The sequence below is a fragment of the Xenopus laevis genome, chromosome 3S, assembly GCF_017654675.1.
Source record: "Xenopus laevis strain J_2021 chromosome 3S, Xenopus_laevis_v10.1, whole genome shotgun sequence".
In the NCBI taxonomy this organism is placed as follows: Eukaryota; Metazoa; Chordata; class Amphibia; order Anura; family Pipidae; genus Xenopus; species Xenopus laevis.
The window spans coordinates 59,889,708-59,912,111 of NC_054376.1; the positions used below are offsets into that span (position 1 = coordinate 59,889,708).

The 22,404-nt window shown below is 40.3% G+C and overlaps 1 protein-coding gene across 5 annotated transcripts in view; it reads right to left on the bottom strand.

The window, feature by feature from the left end:
• The window catches only part of sin3a.S (SIN3 transcription regulator family member A S homeolog), a 54,966-nt gene that overhangs the window by 29,305 nt on the left and 3,257 nt on the right, over positions 1 to 22,404 (bottom strand). Inside the window, exons 1-6 of one of the 5 annotated variants that reach the window (XM_041587519.1) lie at positions 13,003 to 13,183; positions 10,858 to 10,902; positions 6,565 to 6,776; positions 5,369 to 5,551; positions 3,440 to 3,546; positions 1,568 to 1,850 (exon numbers count right to left, since the gene is read on the bottom strand). In XM_041587519.1, coding sequence (XP_041443453.1) covers positions 1,568 to 1,850; positions 3,440 to 3,546; positions 5,369 to 5,551; positions 6,565 to 6,744 — 753 coding nt within the window. In that variant the 5' untranslated portion in view covers positions 6,745 to 6,776; positions 10,858 to 10,902; positions 13,003 to 13,183. 5 annotated transcript variants of the gene reach the window in all.

Consider the following 22,404-nt stretch of genomic DNA (forward strand, 5'->3'; position numbering starts at 1 on the left):
TGACCTGGAGGTGGGCATTGAAAGTACTGTTTCTATTTTTGCAGAGGATACTAAATAGGTTCCATGCAGGATGCTGCCACTTTGCAGAGTGATCTGTCTAAGTTGGAAAACTGGGCAGCAAACTGGAAAATGAGGTTCAATGTTGATAAATGCAAGGTTATGTACTTTGGCAAAAATAATATAAATGCAAGTTATACACTAAATGGCAGTGTGTTGGGAGTTTCCTTAAATGAGAAGGATCTAGGGGTCTTTGTAGATAACACGTTGTCTAATTCTGGGCAGTGTCATTCTGTGGTTACTAAAGCAAATAAAGTTCTGTATTGCATAAAAAGGGCATTAACTCAAGGGATGAAAACATAATTATGCCTCTTTATAGGTCCCTGGTGAGGCTCATCTGGAGTATGCAGTGCAGTTTTGGACTCCAGTCCTTAAGAGGAATATAAACGAGCTGGAGAGAGAGAGTGCATAGACGTGCAACGAATTGGTTAGAGGGATGGAAGACTTGAATTATGAGGGTAGACTGTCAAGGTTGGGGTTGATTTCTCTGGAAAAAAGGCGCTTGCGAGGGGACATGATTACACTTTACAAGTACATTAGAGGACATTATAGACAAATAGCAGGGGACCTTTTTACCCATAAAGTGGATCACCGTACCAGAGGCCACCACTTTAGACTAGAAAAAAAGAACTTTCATTTGAAGCAACGTAGGGGGTTCTTCACAGTGAGGACAGTGAGGTTGTGGAATGCACTGCCGGGTGATGTTGTGATGGCTGATTCAGTTAATGCCTTTAAGAATGGCTTGGATGATTTTTTGGACAGACATAATATCAAAGGCTATTGTGATACTAAACTCTATAGTTAGTATAGATATGGGTATATATAATTTATGTGAAAGTAGGGAGGGCTGTGTGTATGGATGCTGGGTTTTCATTTGGAGGGGTTGAACTTGATGGACTTTGTCTTTTTTCAACTATGTAACTATATAATAAAGGCTTACTAAAGAACACAAGATCCAAAATGGAGGGGGGAGGAAACTAAAAATTAGGTATTTCTATCCCCTTGGGGTTTTTGAGTTATTTAGCTTTTTCAGCAGCTCTCCAGTATGGTTGCTAGGGTCCAAATCACTCTCGCAACCATGCACTGATTTGAATGAAAGACAGAAATATGAATAGGAGAGGCCTGAATAGAAAGACGAGTAATAAAAAGTATCAATAACAATACAACTGTAGTCTTAGAGAGCATTTCTTTTTAGATAGGGTCAGTGACCCCCATTTGAAAGCTGGAAAGAGTAAGAAGAAGAAGACAAATACATTTAAAAACTATAAAAAAAAAAAGATGAAAAACTCATTTTAGAGCATACTAAAAGTTGACTTGCAGATGAACCACCCCTTTAAGGATGCATTATATATAGGTGGACATCAGTATTCTACAACCATAGATGCAAGAAACGAATTGTTCATGAAATGAGCAGTATAAGGCAACAATTAACTATATAAGGAGACAAGCTAGAAATGTCTAAAATAGGCTAGCAATATTCAGTCAATTAAAATAATTTTTGAGAAATTACCTTGCTAATTTTAGGTGGTGGAGGCGGAGGAGTCGGGTGTACTGGTGGTGTAATGGGCTGTGCAGTTGGTGGTTGTGATGGTGGAGGAGCTGGAGGAACTGGAGGCTGCAGGCCATGTGTTGAAATCTGGTGAACTTGCCCTGGAGTTGTTACATTAACCAAGTCATTTGTTTGCACCTCTATCTTGTATCCAGGTGGCAAGAAAGTGTTAAAGCCCATGATTAGCTCTGGATGACCTTTGAACAGTTGAGACACCCGACTTATGACCCCTGGTGTGTCAATACTGTAAGTAAAGGGAGAAAGTAAAAAGCCAATTTATATCTATATATACACTGTATATACACACACACACACTAGTGATGTGCACTCCCGCACTCCCTCACCCACGCCTAACTTCATACACTTTTATAGACCCACGCCACCCCGCCGATGATGTCACAGCTGGCTGGTCTTGCATTGTATCAACAGTCTGAACCATAAGAGCAAGGAATAGAAAGGGAAAAACACTGCTTTCAATAGCAATACATATACAGGTATGAGATCCATTATCCGGAAACCCGTTATCCAGAAAGTTCCGAATTACGGAATGGCTGGCTACCATAGACTCAATTTTATCCAAATCAATTTTTTTAAAAATGTACTTGATCCAAACTAAGATAATACTAAATCCTTACTGGAGGTAAACCAGCCTATTGGGGTTATTCAATGTTTACATGATTTTCTAGTAGACGTAAAAAGGGGATTAAAAAATAATTAATAAAAAAAGTTACAGAAAGATCCGTTATCCGGAAATCCCCAGGTCCCGAGCATTCAGGATAACAGGTCCCATACCTGTACAAATAACTTAAAAACCACAGAAATTTTGTAATGAATGTATATTGCAAGGTTAGAATTAGGTAAAAAAATATTTTTGTGCGTTGACATTGCTTTCAAATGCAACAACATTTGTTTTTTCTCAGTGTAATTCAATTACGTTAAATGTTTACATTTTCTATGGAAGGGTAACATGTTGGCAGACCCCAAAGCAATGACCTAGTAAAAAGGGTCGCACCTCGCTAAAAAAGTGTGTGCACAGCTGGATTACAGCACAATTAATTCATTCAGTGGATTACTTCTAGATACACCTTTCCTCCTCAGATAGGATAGGTGGATTTTACAAGGTATTAGTGCTGTGATTTGAAATGTTTGCAATCAAAAAAAGAATACAAGAAGTGGGTTGCTGATATTCCTTCCATAACACCTGAAATGTGGTTGGATACCCTGGACTCCATCTACGAATTGCTTAGACGTGTACAAGACAGAATGGTGCAATTTCTCTATATGAGCCCCCATAGATTACATATATTCAACCTATCCATATCAATGCCCCAAATGTAAGCTCTCTACAGCTAGTGATACAGATGGTTGAGCCCTGCCTTCAAATACAAATGTATTGCAGTTGTCCAGTGACGGAAAGCAATGAAATACTTTCTAGACCAATATACAGATTCATAAAGAACAAAACCTGCTGTCGTCTCTAGTTAAATAAACTTGTACAATGGATCACTATGGCAGAAAAGAGAGAGAGTTCTCCCCTATTTTAAATCTAACCTTTCCACTGCCAAAATAAATTCAAGCTGTGCTCCTAAAACAGGGCATGTGACCTGTTCCAAGAAAATTTTTTATCAAAGCATGAAAGTAAAATTATAATTTAAAAGCAAAAGACTGCTAAAATTCAGATTTAAAAAGGAAAAGATTAATTTCTAAGAATTAGGATTAAACACCTAACCAGTATGCTGCAGGTACATACTAAAATAAAAGTTACATTTAGGAAAATTGAAAAATTATTTGTGTTTAAAAAAAAAAAAAGAAAAAAAAAAAAAAGCCACCCACCTCTGTGACTTGAACTCCTTCATTATGTCAAGAAAGTCATTGTACACCTGCGGCTGGTTACCAAACTGCAGTTTTACCTGGTCAAGATAAGAAAGAGCATCCTCCACCTAGAGAGAAAAAACAACTTTAGCAATAGAAGCAAAAGCTTAAAATGAAGTGAAGCAATGCATGCTTTATTTTTATTTTACCTTCTCTAAACTAAGTTTCCTTTTAACTGAAGAGCCATTACCTTCTACAATAAAACCCACAAGTATCCTTTTTATGAAGTGATTTTACCCATAACATGGATTCATTAAATAGCAAAAAAGGTTACATTGCATTATCATATAAGATTATTCAGTCTACAAAACATTTTAATTTGCAGCAATATTTGTAACAGTATGCTTGCTCAGCTCTGTTTGATGAGACACACAAATGGTAATACTGAAAGTTTCCTAAGTAATACGGATTATGTTGCTGGAAATATGTTGATAATGTCTATACGGACATAGCCAGATCTGAGTTTAAAAGGTAGCATTTTGGACGTTACTTAAGCTGGCCATAGACGCAAAGATAATCGTACAAATTGAAGGTTAGTACGATTTTCAAACTGTGTGTGGATCACCTGACATTTTTCGTACTATGGCGATCATTCATTTGGACAAGATAGGTTTGTCGGCTAACTATAATTTCTCAGAATGTCATGCCTAAGTATTGTCAATGGGTCATTGTCTGATTTGTTCTACTACTACTTTATTTAATCTGAATGGTTAGTGGAAGGTTGGAAGATTGCGACGTCCAATCATTTGTCGGATCCAAGGCTAAAATCTGCATGTCTATGGCCAGCTTAAAGGGGAAGGAAACCTCCTCGGCGCTAACCCCCCACCCCCCTCCCGTGTATTGCCCCCCCTCCCTCCTCCCCCCTGGCCTACCCCTCCCGCTGGGCAAATGCCCCTAACTTGTTACTTACCCTTCTGCGCAGGTCCAGTCCAGGGAGTTCACAGGCGACATCTTCTTCCACGCGATCTTCTTCCTGCTTTGACTGGCGCATGCGCAGTAGGATCGTTTCGCCGGTACGATCTACTGCGCATGCGCGTGACTTTTGGCGCATGCGCAGTAGATCCGTACCGGCGAAATGCTCCTACTGCGCATGCGCCAAAACGCCGGTCAAAGGAGGAAGAAGATCGCGTGGAAGAAGATGTCGCCTGTGAACTCCCTGGACTGGACCTGCGCAGAAGGGTAAGTAACAAGTTAGGGGCATTTGCCCAGCGGGAGGGGTAGGCCAGGGGGGAGGAGGGAGGGGGGCAATACACGGGAGGGGGAGAGGGGGGTTAGCGCCGACGAGGTTTCCTTCCCCTTTAAGCCAGGATGATAGCAGCAATCCCACAGGAACTCTTGTACTAAAGCAGGGGTGCCCAAAAGATAGATCAGGCTCTACCAGTAGACCTTTAGCTGGTGATCAGTAGATCTCAAGACACCATCAGCAAACAGCTTGACTAAATTACCCTCCTGTTTCATTCAGATATTTATTATGTTAAGGTTACATAATAGTTATTTGATAAATATAGCAACATACATTTTCTCAAATCAATATTTAAGTCATATTTTCCATGGAACAGAATGCTAACAATACTTTTATGGATGTAGATCATAATGGGTCAACATCACTAAAAGTAGACCTCGCATTAGAAAAGTATGGGCGCTCCTGTACTAAAGGATACTTCTCTTGCAATGACCAATAAAATATAATTCATCCAAAGAGGGAAAATACTGTTTTATCCAATTCAGTTTCTGGAACTCTTGGATGGCGGACATTAAGTGTGCATTTCATTATGGTGTGTTGTATGCACTTTATAAATCTGTTAAGATTGTTTTCTTTTTATTTCCTTAAAGGTTTTTAACCTGCAAAAGAAAATATGTTTATTTGAATAGCTTGATCAGTTTATTTACTTTAAGCCTTTGAAACTGTTGTCCTTGTGCAGGTGCAGGTGCAGCTGGTGGGTTTGAATGAGCATGACTCTGTACAGCAGGTCCCCCATGGCTTGGCACAGGCGAGCTGTGATGATGACTACTATGCACTGCAGTAAGTGATGCCTGGCCATGGCCTCCTGAGCTCTGTGGCACTGTTGAGACCTGTAAAATTATTTCAGAAGTATTGTAGGATGTAGGTTATACAGTACGCAACAAAATTGTGTTTTTATCTGCAAAGTACCTGATCTGGCTAAAACAGATGTGACCAGTTAATCAAGCTAGCAACAATACTAGTATACAATATTAAGTATACAATTACTTAAAAACAACACATTTTCTGGTGTTATGGTTCTTTTAACTCTTATGCTCAAACAGGGGATAGATTACTAGAGCAATAAGCACAACTAAACCAGTACAATTTTTGGTGGCAAAAAAAAATCTGGAGTTGTTCACCTTCAAAACACTTTTTTTCATAATAAAAAAATAAATCAAGAAAATAAACCAGAAATAAAGACTTTTTTTGCAATTACTTTGCATTTTCAATTTGTTATAGTTTTTCTAATACTGAAGTGTAAAGTAACTGTTCTAAATGAATACAGTTAGTCGATACATTTGTTATCTTTGTTCCTGCTGGGCAGAATACCGGAGTTTCATTAATTGATACAGTTGTTGCTAATATTCTTAATACACTTCTGATAACTGTATCAATTTATGTAGCCGCAAATTGTAACAGTTCAGAATCTGCTCCTGGATTACTGAGTTGCCAGACTGACACCCCACAAACATTAAACTTTAATTTTGGAAAAATGATAAAAAAACAAAAATGGAAAGCAATTGAAAAAATCTTTATTTGAAGTGAAAACAATTTAACTGAAAAATGTGTTTGGAAGGTAAACAACCCTTTCAATGGGGTTTGTGGCTCCTGGTACAGTGTACCAAATTGTCTCATTACAGATGCAATGCTGCAATGTCCCCGCAATTTTTTATATCCTCTTTATTCTAATCTAACATAGTTTATTTAATTGTCCAATTAATTGCACCTGCTATGGACAATTGACAATTTATCAACTTAAACCGGAGATTAACGAAAGAGTCTAAACTTTGAAAAAAAGCATCTCCCAAAATATGTTATGTTTTGCAGTTCATTGACCTTAAAGAAGAGCAGTGCTCCATACCTGGTATCCAGGGGCTACAGAGTACTGGATGCCCGCAGTGGGCTGCATAGCATCAGGAGGTGGCTCATATGTTGGAGGAGCAGGGGCAAGTACACGATGCGTGTGGGCAAAAGATTCAGCAATCCTGCGGGGCTGAGGTGGATAGGCAGCTGCCTCTGGCTCGTCCAATCGCCGCTTCATCCTGAGAACATAGTCAAGCACCAGTGATGGCCCTTAAAAAAATAAATAAAAGAATAAGACACCACAAGGAAGACGATGAAAAAAAGCGTACAAGAGTGTTAAAAAAATAGATATACCACATGCATCTTTTTGAATGACTTTTGAAGTCACAGGGAGCCCCTCTCCTATGACAGAAAAGCTGGACAATACAACCTATATGAACTATAAAGAGAAAAACTTTGGGTACATATCAGTGGTGTTTTTTAGCTGTCGGTTGCCTTCTAAAGCACAGGAAATAATTTTAAGGGAAAAAAATCATGGTGCCAACATATACACTAAGAATAGAGTAGGCAGTGCTCAAGGACCCTATACATTTTTTCAATTACCTTTCAAGCCAATATCTGAAGCAGTAGTTTCTAAACTCTGGAGCAGACCATCCTGGGAGGCCTTAGAGCAGTGGCAGCAAGGCCCTGTGTGAAGGTTAGCTATGAGAATACTTATTTGCTCCCCTAAATAATGGAAGCTCGGCTGGAAGGTTAATATGGGTTGAACATTTATTTCTGTCGTAGATATTGTTGGAACTATGGCTAAATTAGGGACAGAGCCGTGTAATTTTGTTATGAGCTAATGAGACCTGATAATCTTCCAAAAGGGGTCTGGAACTGAAAAGTCAGACAACCACTCGTCTAAACGGTGGAGGTCTTGGATATGGGGAAACACTGTGCCAGTTGCCCCAGCCTACTTGCCATAGGAAAAAACCATGCAGGGGGACTGATAACTAATAGCACTTTTATTTTGGTTCTTCGGGGAAAAAGATGGAAATGTTGCTCTAAAGCATTAGATTGTCAAAACATCACAACCAGGAAGGCAACATACATAGAAACCAGAAAGGTACCTGTACCATTCAACACTGATACACTCTGATGAACAAAGGTGGAGGACCACCCTCCCTTAACACCCTGTAGTATTGAAGTGTGACTAAATGGATGCTCTGTGTTCCATCAGAGGGTGTGTTGAGCTTCAGTTTTCTTGATGGACAAGCACATGCACTTTGATGCATATAGTATGCTTGCAAAGCTGAAAGTTTGACTGACGGCATTGGGCTAGAGGGTGATGAATTGGCTGAAGGTGCAGTTTACTCGTTAGGCTAGTGCCAATAAACTTGCAAATATGAAATTGACAAGGGCCTGTAAACCCTGGAACATTAAGCGGGACATAATTCCTAAAACTTTGATTTTTCAAAGTCCACCAATTGACTCCAAATAGGTTCTAGGAGGTCCCCATAGGCTAAAACAGCAATTTGGGAGGTTTTAGATGGCGAATGGTCACATTCGAAGTTTTAAAGAGAAAGTTATAATATTCCAATAAATTTCAATATTAGAATTTTTGAATCAAGTTTTGGACTATTCCCTAGTCGAAGTACACAAAAATAACTTGAAATTCGATTTTTTACTTAGAATTTTCAATTCAACCCTTGATAAATCTGCCCCTCTCAAAAGACAACGCTCTTAAAAAATGTCCAATGGACTAGGCAACTTAATTCAGTACACCGGTATTTTAGAAACAGGTTCCTTTCAATTTTTCATACATATGGCCTTAAGAATGGCCTATACAATGATATTATTAATAACCATACACTTCTGTTCTTCAAAAACTCGCAGCTTAAGCGGTTTTTGCCAAGTGCATGGGGCAAATAGCCTGTGGAACATGCCTTACATCAAGTGCTGCCTGTGTTAAAGGAACAGTTCGGTGTAAAAATAAAAACTGGGTTTATACATATGCTGTGTAAAATAAAAAATGTTTCTCATACAGTTAGTCAAAAATGTTATCAATAAAGACTGGATGTCTAACATAACAGAACACAGCTTCCTGCTTTCCTGCAGTCAGCCACTTTAAGGGGGGGCCACATGGGACATAACTGTTCAGAGAGTTTGCAATTGATCCTCAGCATTCAGCTCAGATTCAAAGACAAACAGTTATGACCCATGTGCCCCCCCCCTCATGTCACACGTTAGACACACAATCACTCCAGCCTTTATAAATTAAATTTTTTTGCTAACTAACTATATTAAACATTTTTTATTTGGCACAGCCCATTTACCCAGTTTTTATTTTTACACTGAACACTCGCTTCATGAGGGACAGGCAAGGGGACTCACCTAGGCATTGATGCATATGGCATGAAGCAGCAGGAGGCACAGAACGCTGCACTTATTGCCAGATGGTAAATACAGGGCTGGGGTGCACCTTCTGACACTGGTTTTTGTATAGAGTCCAGCACTCTGTGCATAGAGTACCAACCACGGCCTGAAGTGCTGTGTAAGTGAGTACTAAGGGAGCTTTGTAAATTACCCCTTTTTGGCTTAGGGTGGAGTAAAAAATTTGATATGGAGTTTTCTGATACAAACATATTACTCTGTTACTGCTTTAATTAAAAAAGTAACACCAAAAAAGAAAATGTTTTAAAGTAATGAAAACATAATGTAGTACTGCACTGGACTGGTAAAACTGGTGTGTTTGCTTCAGAAACTCTCCTATAGTTTATATAAAGTAGTTGCTGTGTGTAGCCATGGGGGCAGCCATTCAAAGTTGAAAAAGGAGAAAAGGCACAGGATGCATAGCCAATAACAGAAAAGCTCTATAGTATACAATGGATTCTTCAGAACTTATCTGTTATCCTGTGCTTGAATGGCTGCCCCCATGGCTAAACAGCAGCTTGTTTATATAAACGATAGTTGTGTTGCTAAAGCAAACACAACTGTTTTACCAGTGTGTGGCAACACTACATTATATTGTCATTCCTTTAAAACACAATTTTTTTGTTGTCACTGTTCCTTTAATTCTGGCTAAATGCACTTTTGCTAATTCCCTCTCAGCTACTGTACTCTGCCACCAGTTAGCTCGGTGTTATGAGTAACTGCAGCAAATATCTCTTTGGTTGGCAAATTTACAATTAGTGATGGGAGAATTTTTCCCGTTTCGATTCGCCACGTATTTCCTGCGAAATTCGCAAAGCTGGTGAAAATTTGAGAAACGTCAACTTTGACACTGGTGCCCATTTTGATGGGCATCCATTAATCGTCGCCCGGCATCAAAATTGTCGCTGGTGTCGGAACCGTTGGCGAAATGCACAAATTCGCACCCATCACTATTTACAACTACTGTACGATGTATACAAGTAAATATGCAGAAAGGGGATGGTGTGCATAAAGATGCTTATTCTTTTCTAAACAAAACAAAGGGTCGCTGACTGGGTATGTTACACTTTAGTCTACATTATTAACTTTAAGTCGAAGTTTCATGTCATAGCAAGGGATCTGACAGCAACATTTCTCCAGTGTTCTATCACTTTTCACAGGTATGTCAAATATGCACAACTGCTACCAGGAAATTCAGGCAGCAGCACTTTCAAGAAGCAGATGTTGGCATGTGCCATACTTGTGACAATAACAATTTTAACAGGAAGTGACTGTAGATAATTACAGAAATGTAGTTGTGGTTAAATGTTCCTCACACAAGTCATGGCTAAAGATAAACAATAAATCTGCTGCTATGACATACAGTATTAAGACACCAAAACCATAACTCCACCCAACACCCACCCATTTTTTTATTATGTGTTTTTTTGAGTTATTTAGCTTTTTATTCAGCAGCCCTCCAGTTTGCAATTTTGGAAATCTGCTTGCCAGGGTTCAAATTATCCTAGCAACTATACACTGATTTCAATAAGAGACTGGATTATGATTAGGAGAGGCCCGAACAGAAAGATCAGTAATAAAAAGTAGCAATAACAATACATTCGTAGCCTTACATAAACTAAAAATTAACTTAAAGGCGAACAACCCCTTTAAAAGGGTTGTTCACCTTTGAATTAACTTTTAGTATGATGTAGAGAGTGATATTCTGAGACAATTTGCAATTGGTTTCCATTTTTTATTATTTAAGGTTTTTGAGTTATTTAGCTTTTTAATTCAGCAGCTCAATGTGCATTATAAACAATCTGGCAGCTAGGGTCCAAATTACCCTAGCAACCAAGCATTAATTTGAAGAAGAGACTGGAATATGTATAGGAGAGGACCTTACTAGAAAGATGAGCAATAAAAAGTAGCAATAATAATAAGTGTGTAGCCTTACCAAGTATTTGCTTTTTAGATGGGGTCAGCGACGCCCATCTGAAAGCTGGAAAGAGTCCAAAGAAAAAGGCAAATAATTATAAAACTATATATAAAAAAAATAATAATAAAAACCAATGGAAAAGTTGCTAAGAATTGGTCATTCTATTACATACTAAAAGATTACTTAAAGGTGAACCCCCCCCCTTTAACAAATGAAGATCCTTATTATGGAAGATCTGTTATATGGAAACCCCCAGGTCCCATACATGTAGTTCTTGAATATGTATTGCATAACATTCATTGGATGGGGCTCTGTATAGACAACAGATAAAAGATGCAAAACTGCAACAAAAAAGAACTTGTGATTCACAGAAATTTTTACATGTTCAGAAAAAAGTAGTGTACCAAGAAAAATTAATACATCCCTTTTAGTCCTACTGGCCGTTAACACTTCCTGTTGATTCTGCACTACAGAAAGTGTCTATACCAAGTACATAAGTATGAGTGCTCTTAACGCTGTAGCTGAAATACAGTCGCAGCATAACCTGAGCTGCCTGCACCACTACACTGCACTGTACAGCTGACCACTGGACTTCCTCCAGAAAGTGGGAGAAAGACCTCATGGCTTGTTCACCTAAGCCTGGCTGCAACTGGGCTGGCCATAGATGCAAAGAACCTTACATATCTTCCGAACTGCCACTAACCATTCAGATCAAATAAAGTAGTAAAAGAACAGATCAGCCGATGTTCTGCCCCTGACAGCAATCGTACGAAAGTTATGTCCAACAAAAGCTAGTGACAGTCTTTCACTGAAAATCATATCATTGGCAATACACGCAGAGATATTATCGGCAGCCGACAGAATTTTTTTAACCTGTCCGATCGACCAAACAACCGATCTCCGTGGGACGTAAAAATGTCGGGACTCTCCACACGCGGAATTCGTACGATCGGACCTTTGCGTCTATGGCCAGCTTTACAGTTAATACTCAGCTGTACTACCCTTGGCTACACCCCATCGGCCAGTAATAATTATGATGGTTTTTATTCATTCTTCAAAACTGGTCCACGTCTGCCAAGTACAGTTTTTGGCAGGGCAGCTACAGTTAAACTACAATTCTTACACAATTCCATAGGGTGGGTTGAAAAAAAAGGCCATAGACCATCAAGTTCAACCGCTCCGAATGAACCCCAGTGCTAAGGTTGCCACTTGGCCTTAAAAATGATGGTTGATCCCAATGGAAAAAAAAAAGGGAAAAAAGCTAAATATACAGGAAGGAAGGCCGGTATTTTTTTTTACAGAAAAGGTGGCAACCCTACCCAATGCACATGTATACACTGGCATGTATAATTATATCTACACACAAATATATATAGTAACTGTAAGCTGTAGATTTACTATCACAATGCAATGAGAGAGTCGCAGGCTGAACACCTATGAGCCACTTCTGTCAAGCCATGTTGCCCCTCCCTGTGAGCTTCGGTAAGTTTATACACACTACTCAATCATTTCTCTGAATTTAACCAGGCGACCTTCAGTTTGGTTACTGTCGTTATAAGCAGGAAAAGGAAAGAACATGGCAGGAACTACAAATCCCTACATGCCCCGCGCCGGCAGAGAAGAGGAGGGGAGTCACAGTGGGAGTGGTCTTTGTGCAACAGTGCTGGAGGCTGGCGTTCTCTGCCGTGGAGTAACCCCTGGAGAGCCCTACATGTATTAGTACCGAGAAAGCTTGAGAATGCTGCGTCTTCTGTTCTCATACATAACCGTCTATTAAGCCCACAAATCCCCAAAGCGCTGTGCACTCGTGAGTCCTGCGATCAGTCCGTCTCATTAGCAGTATAAGCTCCCAGACAATGTTCCCCTTCGCACGTATTCAATGTGTTGCAATTGCACACTACAACTCCCAGCGACCACTAGCCGCCGCCTCGCCAGGCGATGTAGTTAACGAGAGACGAAGGGCAAAATGTTGGGAAGCCCTGGCCTAACTTTAAATCCCCTTCACCCGTCACTCCATCCGCTCTTCCGGAAATTAGCCCAAAAACAATGCACCTTTCGCTTTCCCTCATGTTCCTGTAGCAGCTGGCCAATATAGCTCTCGGTGTCTTACCACCAACACTCCCCCTGCTTTCCTAAAGCCCCATCTACGTGTCCCCTTCTTACTTTTTGTTCGCCAAACGCCACCTCGACCGCGAGAATTAGACGAGCACTGGATCTCCGGTTACAGGCCGTGCGCTTCTCTCTGTCACCGGGAAAATCCCGCCTCCGCCACACCGCGCAGGGCGCCACCAAGCGCGACATCTGATTGGATAAGTATAACTGTCAATCAAACGAAAGGGCCAACTGCATTCTAAAACAGTCTAGCTAGAGGATGTACAGTGGGCGAGGCCCTTGCATGACACGCCCATCGGTCTCCGCTCTTGCAAGCAAGCTAGAGCGGAAAATGGCCGTCAATGGAATGAACGCTTTAACAACGCCCATTTTGTGATGTCATCCTTTTAAAAGTACCCGCCCGCACTTTAACAATTGGTTAGCAAAGGAGATAGGGGCGGAATAAAAAGAAAATGAAACGGGTTCCAAAGGCACGCCTCTCTACATACACACGCCTCCATGTAGTGTTTACAAGGGAAGGAAAAGAATACGGGCAGTGGGGGCGGTTGCACGTCACGGATGTTTGACCTGCGATTCTTTGGCGGATGGAGAATTCCCTCTTGCTTCACCCGACACATACAAGTGGTAGTAGTGTCATGACAAGACGAGAGACACTTGTTGAACAAATATCTGACAATGGCTTAGGGATATGGGGGTCTGAAAAGGTCACATTTACTGCCTCTCAAACGCACTGTGGGAGTCTGTTGTAAGGCTAAGCCAGGAGGTTAAGGGCACTATCCAGGCATGAAGAGGACAGTGCAACGGGGGGCGGGGAGAGCAAAAAAAGGCGTGTGTCTGTGAGAAAGGGGCGGGATGATGTGGGGACACGGAAGGGGCGGGATGATGTTGGGACACGGAAGGGGGAGAGTATGGGTTGTGACTCTAGAGACAGGGAACGTGAGGTGGCTGCCCTGGTAGAAGAATTCTCACTGGTCTGAAGTAGTACGTGATTTTAAAGCCTATAGATTCCTTACTGTACCTCTACCTCACTGGGATCCGTGTTTATAACGGTCCAAGAGAAGCATTCAAGAAATGCCAGGGATAGCAAGGGTTGCTGTACCTGGGAAATTCAAAACAAAACAATAAAAAGCAAAGTAGATTTGCAGTTGTATTCCTATTTAACTAAGAGATAAATTAGTAAATGGATTAACATCTATAGAGAGAAAAAAAAATCAAAAACTGCGCCCATGCATGCAAATATTTGGGTTGGCTGTTGCCAGATTTTGATCATTCTACCCTATTAGCTTGCTATGTATAGCTACTTGACACGCAGACATAATCCTACAATTGTGCTAGTTTGAGGATCAACAGTCCTGCAAGAACATTTTCATCATTCAGACAAAAAGGAAGTAGAGAGGAGCTGCGGCTCTTTGTTTCCTACTGTTCTGGTCTGGTCACCTAAAGGTGGCCACACACGCAGAGATCCACTCGTATGGCAATGTCGCCAAACGAGCGGATCTCTCCCGATATTCCCACAAGGTGTGCAATATAGGGCTGATCGGATCCTAACGGCTGGTCGGATCACCACATCAAAGAACAGATGCGATCGGGGAAGCCTGTCTGAGGGCCCCATACACGGCCAATAAGCTGCCGACTCGGTCTGTCGGCATCTTGTATCACCATTATATAGTTCTATGGCCACTATTATAGTCTTACTAACTTAGTATAAAGGGCAACCTAAATCTTGTGGAAGGAAGGTAGGTAAATATACAAGAGTTTTTCAGACAGTACAGTTTTTGGTGCAAGACAAAGTGGACCTGTTGAAAGAAGAATCGGCGAGCACTCCACGTCCACTCAATATTAAAACGAAGAACCTTTATTTCAACATGTTAAAAGCAAATCATCGTCCCGACGCCTTTCGTATCCACGATACGTAGTCATAGGTGTTGCAAGTGTTTGCTGATCCAAATGCGGGACCTTGAGTTTATACACCCGGGTCAGCGTTTTTAAAAACACTTTTTAAAAACACTTTTTAAAAACAAAAACAGACTCTAAGACAGTTTTGAATTATGCATGTGCATACAAAATGTTCTATGCACTTCACAATTTTTTTTATGAGCTGGGCTTACATGTGTGGGATTCTAACACAGGAAAGCTCCTATCCCAATTATATAAATCAATTCTCCCATTACCACCAACTCCTTCTGACAGAGCAAAAAGCAACTGGAACAATATGCTCCCAACACTGAATGAAGAACAGTGTAAGGAAGCAACTGCCCATATATATGTATATATAGATATATATCTATATATAGATATATATCTATCTATATATCTATCTATATCTATCTATCTCTCTCTATCTATCTATCTATCGATATAGATATATATATATATATATATATATATATATACATATACGACTTCCTGATTGCTACAAGGGAACATTTTTTACAATTCAAATTATTTCACCAAGTATATATCACACCAACTAATCTTAAAATTATGGGGAGATCACCTAATGCAGAATGTCCTAAATGTCAGGAGGTGAATGCAGGTTTTGCTCACATGGTGTGGTAGTGTATACATATTAATAGGTATTGATCTGAAGTTATGGAGAGCCCATGACTAAGTGCCGTGAATGGGTGCAAAACGCATAGGGTGGATGGAGATGCAGATTTATATTTTTAACTTTGTATAAATAAAATATTTTTTAATTGAACTTCTCTGGTCCCGTGGATCCGTTTGAGTGCCGGTCGGGCCAGCTTTTTCTTTTGCCATACCGCTCCCTAAAGCTGGGGGTCTGGTGCACCCGGACCACATTTACTACTCAATGAGTCATTTACATTTTTTTCTGGATCACCTTGTTTTTTTCTAACTACTAAAGAAGTGTATACATATTAGCAAATATTGATCTGAAGTTTGGGTTATATAGATGAGTAATTGGCCCTACCTAGGGTTAAAATCACAGAAGTATGTCTCCTAGGTCTGGTGGATGAAATAATTCCCCCGAAATTGCTCCAGGAACTTAATGAGAGCAGTACTGTTCTATGGAAAAATATAATTGTTATGAAATGGATGAGCCCTGACTCTCCACGGATGACCGAGTGGATAGCATTGGTGAACAACACAGAACCACTCATAAAATTAATATATGGCCCGTGGATCTCCTTCAAAATTTGACACTATATGGGCCCCCTGGCTAGATGCTAATCAAACAATAGACCTCCCTGGCATGCCTTCACCTAGACAACCTCAATTAAATTAGCACCCGGCAATCTTAGCGACTACAGATTTGGAAAGATATGTGAAACATTGATAATTAGTACAGTGTACCTCTATTAGGTAGTATTCTCATTTCTAATTGGACTGCGGATGTATGTGTAATGTATATTAACTGCAAAAAAATAACCTTTAAAAAAAAAATTATAGATGAGCATGAAGCAAGATTCAACTTTCTTGTGCATTTTTTAGGGATGCACCGAATCCACTATTTTGGATTCGGCTGAATCCTTAGCGAAGGACAAATACAAAACCGAATCCGAAGTAGCATATGCAAATTAGTGGTGGGAAAACATTTTTTACTTCCTTGTTTTGTGACAAAAAGTCACGCTATTTCCCTCCCCACCCCTGATTTGTCTATGCAAATTCGATTCGGCCGGGCAGAAGGATTCGGCCGAATCCTGGATTCGGTGCATCCCTAGCATTTATACTGGAACATTTATACTGGAACACATGGTAAATGAAAACAGAACATGTGTTGGGATTTACATAGCCTTTATTTGAAATTTAATTCCAAATATATTTTCTGCATTTATGTATCACATGTTCCAGTGTGCCTGTATATTCTTCAAACTTCTGGTGAACATTTGCTTCCTATGCTGAAATGTCTGGGGAATGTCCACCTGTGCTTTTTGGTGAGTTCAGCCTAACTTTACTGGACTTCTTTTTGAGTTAGGTCTGTTGTAAGCAGTTATGGGCTAGGTTCTACCTTTTTCTAGTCTCGTTAACACTTACAATAGATTAATGCTAACTGTATATAGTATATATTTGTATTTTATTAGTATATTGACCCCAGTTTGTTCTTTTAATTAGTTTACACTGTTGGATGACATGTTCCTTCATTATTGCAACACCCCCAGGACATCAGTCCTTTAGGATGCCATGGGAGTATTTACCATGTTTCAGTATGCCATTCATGCATAAGAGTTGTTATATTCTAAAATAGAGTAATACAAATTTATATCCTGTGATGAAGCAATGCTACCAGGTGCTGCATTATCCAAAGTGAAATGTTAAAATGGCAAGCTGCATCTTTTTATCGTATCTCTTATATGTGTCACACACAAATGTGATGTCAGATTGCAAAACTGCCTCTAAATCAATGATTAGCTACAGAGGTCCAACCATTGCAATACCACAGTACCCATACGTTGTTTTTAAACATAGAGTTGCCCACTTGGTTGGTATTTTACCGGCAATGTTATAAATTGGGAAAAAGGTGGTATCGCTCTTTATTCACTGTATTTAATATTAAATGTAACCACACACTGATCATATTGTATTTGAAGCATGAAGAACGTAGACAAAACTAAAGCCTACAGTTCTGGGGAGGAGTATAAGAAGAGCAACCTCTTTGTCTTCAGCTCCGACAAACGCCAGCCCATAAAGTTATTGGGCAGCACTTCCGGGTACAATACAAGTAGCCAACCATTGACCAATAACCACTTTTGCTTGTTATGACCAGTGAAAGAACTGCCTATGGTGTTAAGCAGAAAAGAACACAGGAGATGCCTAGAGGGCGACCAGTTTATGTTATAAACGCAGAAGGCGATAAAATAATAGTACATGGACGAGCTGACAGTCTTAGACATGCTATTAAGGAGCAGATTCCCCATCGCGAGGTTGTTCATGGGTGTTTTCTGCTGCCTCCCAGACATTACAGTCACCTAACTGCAATGAGGCAACACCTCCTAAAACCCCATGTCTATACTCTTGCTAATCTCTTCAAGAACCAAGCTCACATTACTCCAAAAAGCAAGGCTCATGTAATTTACGGGAGTGAAAAAGGCACAAACGATTTAAGGGTGAATGTTGAACCTGCCGTCTTCATGTATCGTTGTAGGTCCCAAAACCCAATGCCCAAGAGGCACATAACTTCCAGAAATAATTATACGGGTCGGCGAAACCAAGTCAGAGGCTCTATGCTAGGATAGATACACCCCCATCATTTTTTTCCAAGACTCCTAGTTTTAAGGCTAGACCCCTGAAGAGGGAGGGTGTGTACTATAGTATATACTGTGAATTTAGATGCAGTGCTCAGTATTGTCTATAGTTGGGTAGCCACAAAGTATAGTATTGTCTATAGTTTTGTAGCCAAAAAGCCAAATATCACTTGTCTATTTTGTAGCCATGACAAGTAGTTGCTACTAGTAACTCTACCCGTGTCTTTGCCCTAAGGCAGGCCTGGACTGGGAGTCAAAATAGGACCTGCCATTCCCAGTACACAGAGGCCCAAATAGCCCCCTACCAGCCCACTATATGGTAACTTTCTATGGAACCATACAGCAGCCCCTCTGGCATTTGCCAGAACCCACAGATTGCCAGTCCGGGCTTGCCCTAAGGGCACGGCACAAGGGCAGATTCGGGGAAATTTAGTCGCCTGCTATAATGAGAAAATGCCAGCACAATGGCACTCACGGCACTTCAATTTCTGAAGTTGCCTCACGAGGAAACTTCAGGCGACTTCGGAAATCGAAGCACCGCTAGTGCATTGGCGCAGGCATTTCCTCATTATAGCAGGAGGAAGGCAGTTCAGGGGAGATTGTCGCCCCACAGAAGAGGCCGATTAGTCGCCAGGCGACTAAATCTCCCCAAATCTGCCCGTGTGCCCCTGCCCTTAAGGTAAGAGCAGGAGGGCAGCATCACAGAAGCTGATGGTGGTGGCAGATGGGGGGATTAGTCACCCAGCACAAATCTCCTCTACTGTGGACGACCAATCTCCCCGTACTGCCTTCCCGCTGGCAAGAATACGAATTGCCGACTGGATCGTTTTCGGATTTCTGAAGTCACACGAAGCTGCCTCATGAGGCAACTTCTCGATTAATAAGTGTTAGTCTCACTTGCACAAAGCCACCTGCTCCTTTCTCCAACACATCACTGCTGTACCTACTTATAAAAGCAGAGCTTGGTGGCAACAGTTTGAGCCCATGTGTCCCTGGTGCCAATCACTGACCAGCTTGTGAACTATTTATTTTTTCGGGGGAAGTGGACTGGTGAAATGCAAAACAAATATGTTGCCTCACATGTGGGATGTCCCAGAACTGCAACCCCGAGTCACCACTAAATTAGGCATGGTTTAAATTCCAAACAGAATTTAGGTCATGCATGAAAGAAGTACAGGTGCCTGATGATCTAGTTTAATATCTTTCTACTCATAAACTGAGATATGAGTATTTAGTTAGTCATCCTGCAGCTTAGTCATAGGAAAGTACAGGACTAACTAATGAAGTTGGCCTAACGTCTCCTGGTTTTCATTAGCATATTGCTAAATCTGAGTCAAACAATAGTTAGAAAGGATTTTGATGTGTTACATTTGTATAAATAGAACTTTAGCGCTATGGCTCTAATTTACTTCTTCTTATGTGTATTCACATCAATTCAAAGTGCTGTAGCTTGCTCTGTACAGACGATTAAGACCTGAAGAAATACAAATATAAATTTTAGGCCAATATGACTACCATTGTGGTCTTCATACTGATGGCAATGGTAAGATGCAACTGAAGCAAGTAGCTTATATTTAGATGGCAGTGCCTGTAGACAAATACTGTATACTCTAAATGCACCACAAGTATATTAGACCACAAAAGTAAATGTTATTTTATCAATGTAATTTATTGTGGCAATTTATGCAAAAGTTGTGTTTGATGAGTATTTTCTGTTTTTTCCCTTACACAGACATTGAAGTATGAGAGAAGGTAGGTGGGGGAACAAAACCTTCTTTTTGCTCACTTGCATTTAGAGTTATAGCTATAAAACTATAAATGTACTTGATAAGATCCATAACGTATCTGCATTAACCACTCATGATGGTTTTCATATTAGCAGATACTCTATAAATAAAATAAAACATCAAATCAATACACATATAATCTTAAAGAAAATGTCAAATATCACATTTAAATATATAAAAGGACAGATTAGATATTAAACCTGTGTCACAGAGGTCCATACTGTGTTCAGTAACTTCCTCAAACCATCTTGTTTTTTTTAATCTGAGTTTGGTAGTTCAGAGTCCTCAGAAATAAATATGCTGGTCATATGCTATTAATTAGAATCCCATCTGGGTTTGACCCTTCCCAGCAACAGTCGGGTGGTGCCAGTGGTGGCCAATAAAAGGGTTACCGTACGGGAGTTTTAACCTTAAAGGCAAGCAAGTTGTAGGTAAATTCACAGTTTAAAATTAATAATGAATTAATAGAATTCATTATGAATCAGATTAAAGTGAGTGTAGGACAGTAGCCAGCCCAGGTATGACTTTCACATAGTTGTCCATCTTAAATATATGGACAAACAATCCGAGTTATGTTTTTGAATTATGTATGAATTTGTGGTTATAGCCTCATTGCACCACTGCATAATGGCTTAAAATTTAGTGGTGTGCACTAGTGATGTGCAGGTCGGGTAAAACCCGAATCTGCCCTCCCTCCACCCGCGCCTGCCCGAGCCTGACGTCTGGGTTCCCTTTATAGACCCCCAACGCCCCTTGGATGATGTCACAAAAGGGGCCGGGCAGGCACGCGGCTATAAAACTGGAAGCCAGCAGTCTAAGGTGGTGGGCAGGGAGAGCACGACCGCGACCGGACCCGCCCACCACTCGCAAATGGAGGTCCAAACCCGGCGGTTACACCCATGGTTATCGAGCCAGCTTTCCTCTTTGCTATAGTTTATACAGGATCAGTGGCCAGCTCCATGTTGTAACTCCCACACTTCCCAGCTACAGTCAGGTAATCCCAGCAGTGGCCAATAAAAGGGCAACCATTTGAGACTTTTAACCTTAAAAGCAAGCAAGCTCCAAGTAAGAGAATCACCCCAATTTTTGGCAAGAAAAGCTATCGTCAAGGGGAATTTTAGTGTATTCTATGGATGCACCAACTACTAGATTTGGTTCGGGATAGGGATGAATCCAAGCCTTTTTTAGCAGGATTTAGATTCAGCCAAATCCAAGAGCCTGGTCAAACCAAATCCAAACCCCTAAAATCACAAGACTTTAGGTCGAATCCTATTAAACTAGCTTCTCAAGTGCTGTGACATCACTCTGTCAACATCATTTCTGCAGACACGCCTAAGCTGTTGGGTCCACTCCCAAACTGTTGTGGTTCATTTTCTGTGCTTGTGCCAATTTATACTCATACAGATCTATTCTGTTATAATTACATAGCCACAGTGTCTCCTAGGCAATGCTATAAACAATGATGACAAAATTCTATTATCAAATTATTGTACAGTATGTGCAAACCTATCTGCAAAACCATCACTTGTGAACAATCAGAAATAAGTTTGCCTGGAATTCAATTTGTCTTGGAGACAGTCACTTTAAATATGTTAATTTCATTTTTTTAAAAACATTTTTGTGGTTAGTTTCTATGGTTATCTGTTGTGTAAATATTTTAATATAGAAATGAGGCCTTTTATTATTTATGTATCTCTTGGATTATTTTATATACTGGCAATTTTTGCACTTTTAGATCTCATTAAGCATTCGGGAGATCATGGCAACCAACTCTTTTGCACCACTGGAATTATTCTTCTGCAGAAGCCTGGTGAGAATTCCTTACTTTAAACAGGGTCAGTGTAAAGTGACCCCTAGAAACCAAGCTGCAATAATTTATTGGCTGCTACCCCACTGGCAAAGCAGGCTACAAGGAATAATTTCAAAATAAAATAAATGTTTTAATTTGAACGGCTTTGGGAGGAATAAATAAGTTACAGAAGACTAAAGCTGTTCGTGGCAAAAAATCCTTAAACTTTGAAAACCTGCTGTAAAAAGATTGGTTTTGTGTGTGACTCATTTGTATTTGTCTTTAAAATGATTGTTTCTTGAGTTATGTTTTTCATATCTTCTGTTCTCCTGATCCTGTAGCCAGTTTCCTATCCATGTAACAAGCCTTCAACTAATTCACCCACCATGGATGTCAAACTTACTGGCCTATAATTGCCAGGCTGAGATCGTAATCCCTTTTTAAATATTGCAATTACATCATCTTTCCTTCAATCCATGGGTACCAGATGAAAGAGAGTCTGAGAAAATCAGAAAAAGGGGTCAGTCTAAAACTGAACTAAGCTCTCTTATTACTCTAGAGTGTATTCCATCTGGTCCTGGCGCCTTGCTCACATTAGTTTTTAGTAAAGCTTTATCCTGAGTCAGCTACTGACTGGTTTGAGTTGAGCTATGCAGCTATGAAGTGAGTCTTG